The following is a 3,126-nucleotide window of genomic DNA, read 5'->3' on the forward strand; positions in this document are numbered from 1 at the left end:
CTGAGAAAAAAAAATAATAATAATTTAAGACATTATATTATTGTGATAAAACCATTTAACACACGAAAAATAGCATTCACATAATATAGCATTTGTTTTATTTTCCTATTTCTAGTGGAGTCACTCACCGTCTTCAGGAGACAGTGAATCAGGGGCGTCCTCTCCAGCCGTACCCTGACAACACAAAGACAGAGTAGAACATGAGAAAAGTGCAACCCCATCAAGCAGGCCGTGTGTAAGATGTTAAATGGGCTATGCTGCTGACCTCAGTGGGGGCAGGACTGCTGGACAGCAGCATGTGAGCTTGTGCATCAGACATCTCAGACAGTTTTTCTTCATCCTCCTCCTGAATGGGTGACGATGGAGAGCGTAGAGTGCTGCAAACACAGACTGTCAGGACTAGCGATGATGCACTAATTAAACCTACTAGTACAAACACTATTCGATGATTGTGCCTTTGTTATCCTTATCATAGGAAACAATAAAATATCTTCTCACCATTAAAATGAAATGCACTGGGTGGCGCTGTGGACATGTGTCACTGGTGTGATGAGCGGTGATGAAGTAGGAAGTGTTTAGATTCTAATCTGTATATTGTAAGTGGCATGAGCCCCACAGGAAGGGGATCTGCTTTTATGGTGGAAAGAGAACACAAGAAAAAAGTGGACACTCCTCAGAGAGTTGTCTCTGCCCTGCAACCTTTTGTGCCATGAGGGCACATTTTTTCCAAAGTAGACCCTGTGATTACCAGGATAAAACTTTCACCGCTTTTTTTTTTTATCATCAACATGTTAAAAAATATAAAATGCAATCGCTTTTATAGACACTTGTTTTGTATATGTGCATTATCCTAATTATGAGCATCTACTTCTCCACTCTGTCAGTTTTTTTATGGCTAATTTTAAATCTTGATGTGTTCATTAATATAGAAACCAATTTTTATCATTCAGTTATTTATTTATTTATTTGACAATTTTATTATTTTACTTGATTAATTTCTTTGTCAAGTAATCAGTCAGTCGATCTTTTTAATTGTGTTAGAAGAACTCTCAACAAAAATATTTGAAATGTCCACTTCTAGTTAAAACAGGAAGACGGACAATGAGTCAACATGCATGCTTCCTGAGATAGAGCATATTTTTTCTTAATGCCACAATCTCAACAGGATGTACTGAAAAGGGCAAGCCAAGTCATTATTCTGATTTATGGAAAGAAGAAACTTATGACCTCTTGCTCTGACAAATAGCCTTCCTAACACAGGAAGTTCAGCTCGAGTGGCCAGCTATTATTACACAGTCACGAGAATGCAAACATAATTTACCAGTCTCACTTGAGATCAGCCAAAAGTAGTGGTTCAACGGATCGGATCACATTACGGTTTTTGACCCACGGATCGGATAATTTTTCGGATCAGCAAGAAAAGAAAAATATTTCAATTTATCTTGCTTTCCATTTACTACTTAATGCAAAGTATTTATTTTGATACCACAGCAAATACTACTAGATTAACAAAGAAAGTTTAAACATGATTAAAGAGACAAGAGAACAGCCAGTAAAAATAAGAACAAATACACAAATTACAATCATAGATAAACACAACACAATATGTTACAAATAAAATAAGGTTGGTAGTATTCAAATACAGAAATGTAAGACCTCAGTGGGGGCAGGACTGCTGGACAGCAGCATGTGAGCTTGTGCATCAGACATCTCAGACAGTTTTTCTTCATCCTCCTCCTGAATGGGTGACGATGGAGAGCGTAGAGTGCTGCAAACACAGACTGTCAGGACTAGCGATGATGCACTAATTAAACCTACTAGTACAAACACTATTCGATGATTGTGCCTTTGTTATCCTTATCATAGGAAACAATAAAATATCTTCTCACCATTAAAATGAAATGCACTGGGTGGCGCTGTGGACATGTGTCACTGGTGTGATGAGCGGTGATGAAGTAGGAAGTGTTTAGATTCTAATCTGTATATTGTAAGTGGCATGAGCCCCACAGGAAGGGGATCTGCTTTTATGGTGGAAAGAGAACACAAGAAAAAAGTGGACACTCCTCAGAGAGGTGTCTCTGCCCTGCAACCTTTTGTGCCATGAGGGCACATTTTTTCCAAAGTAGACCCTGTGATTACCAGGATAAAACTTTCACCGCTTTTTTTTTTTATCATCAACATGTTAAAAAATATAAAATGCAATCGCTTTTATAGACACTTGTTTTGTATATGTGCATTATCCTAATTATGAGCATCTACTTCTCCACTCTGTCAGTTTTTTTATGGCTAATTTTAAATCTTGATGTGTTCATTAATATAGAAACCAATTTTTATCATTCAGTTATTTATTTATTTATTTGACAATTTTATTATTTTACTTGATTAATTTCTTTGTCAAGTAATCAGTCAGTCGATCTTTTTAATTGTGTTAGAAGAACTCTCAACAAAAATATTTGAAATGTCCACTTCTAGTTAAAACAGGAAGACGGACAATGAGTCAACATGCATGCTTCCTGAGATAGAGCATATTTTTTCTTAATGCCACAATCTCAACAGGATGTACTGAAAAGGGCAAGCCAAGTCATTATTCTGATTTATGGAAAGAAGAAACTTATGACCTCTTGCTCTGACAAATAGCCTTCCTAACACAGGAAGTTCAGCTCGAGTGGCCAGCTATTATTACACAGTCACGAGAATGCAAACATAATTTACCAGTCTCACTTGAGATCAGCCAAAAGTAGTGGTTCAACGGATCGGATCACATTACGGTTTTTGACCCACGGATCGGATAATTTTTCGGATCAGCAAGAAAAGAAAAATATTTCAATTTATCTTGCTTTCCATTTACTACTTAATGCAAAGTATTTATTTTGATACCACAGCAAATACTACTAGATTAACAAAGAAAGTTTAAACATGATTAAAGAGACAAGAGAACAGCCAGTAAAAATAAGAACAAATACACAAATTACAATCATAGATAAACACAACACAATATGTTACAAATAAAATAAGGTTGGTAGTATTCAAATACAGAAATGTAATAAATAGGGAAAATAACACTGCATAAATTAAATATAGATTTTTATCACAGCTGTTTTGTTGTTTGATGATCATTAATGACAG

The 3,126-nt window shown here is 35.9% G+C and overlaps 1 protein-coding gene across 1 annotated transcript in view; it reads right to left on the minus strand.

Annotated features, from left to right (window-relative positions):
* Window positions 1-103: 103 nt before the first annotated feature.
* Window positions 104-3,126, minus strand: part of LOC107587980 (E3 ubiquitin-protein ligase MGRN1-like) — a 7,739-nt gene continuing 4,716 nt past the window's right edge. Inside the window, exons 10-12 of the mRNA XM_016275965.1 lie at window positions 1,682-1,737; window positions 266-455; window positions 104-174 (exon numbers count right to left, since the gene is read on the minus strand). Of these exons, the coding sequence (XP_016131451.1) occupies window positions 121-174; window positions 266-455; window positions 1,682-1,737 (300 nt within the window). The 3' untranslated portion in view covers window positions 104-120. The remainder of the gene's footprint in view (window positions 175-265; window positions 456-1,681; window positions 1,738-3,126) is intronic.

The sequence above is a fragment of the Sinocyclocheilus grahami genome, unplaced genomic scaffold (genome assembly GCF_001515645.1).
Source record: "Sinocyclocheilus grahami isolate Dianchi unplaced genomic scaffold, SAMN03320097.WGS_v1.1 scaffold97.1, whole genome shotgun sequence".
Taxonomy (NCBI): domain Eukaryota; kingdom Metazoa; phylum Chordata; class Actinopteri; order Cypriniformes; family Cyprinidae; genus Sinocyclocheilus; species Sinocyclocheilus grahami.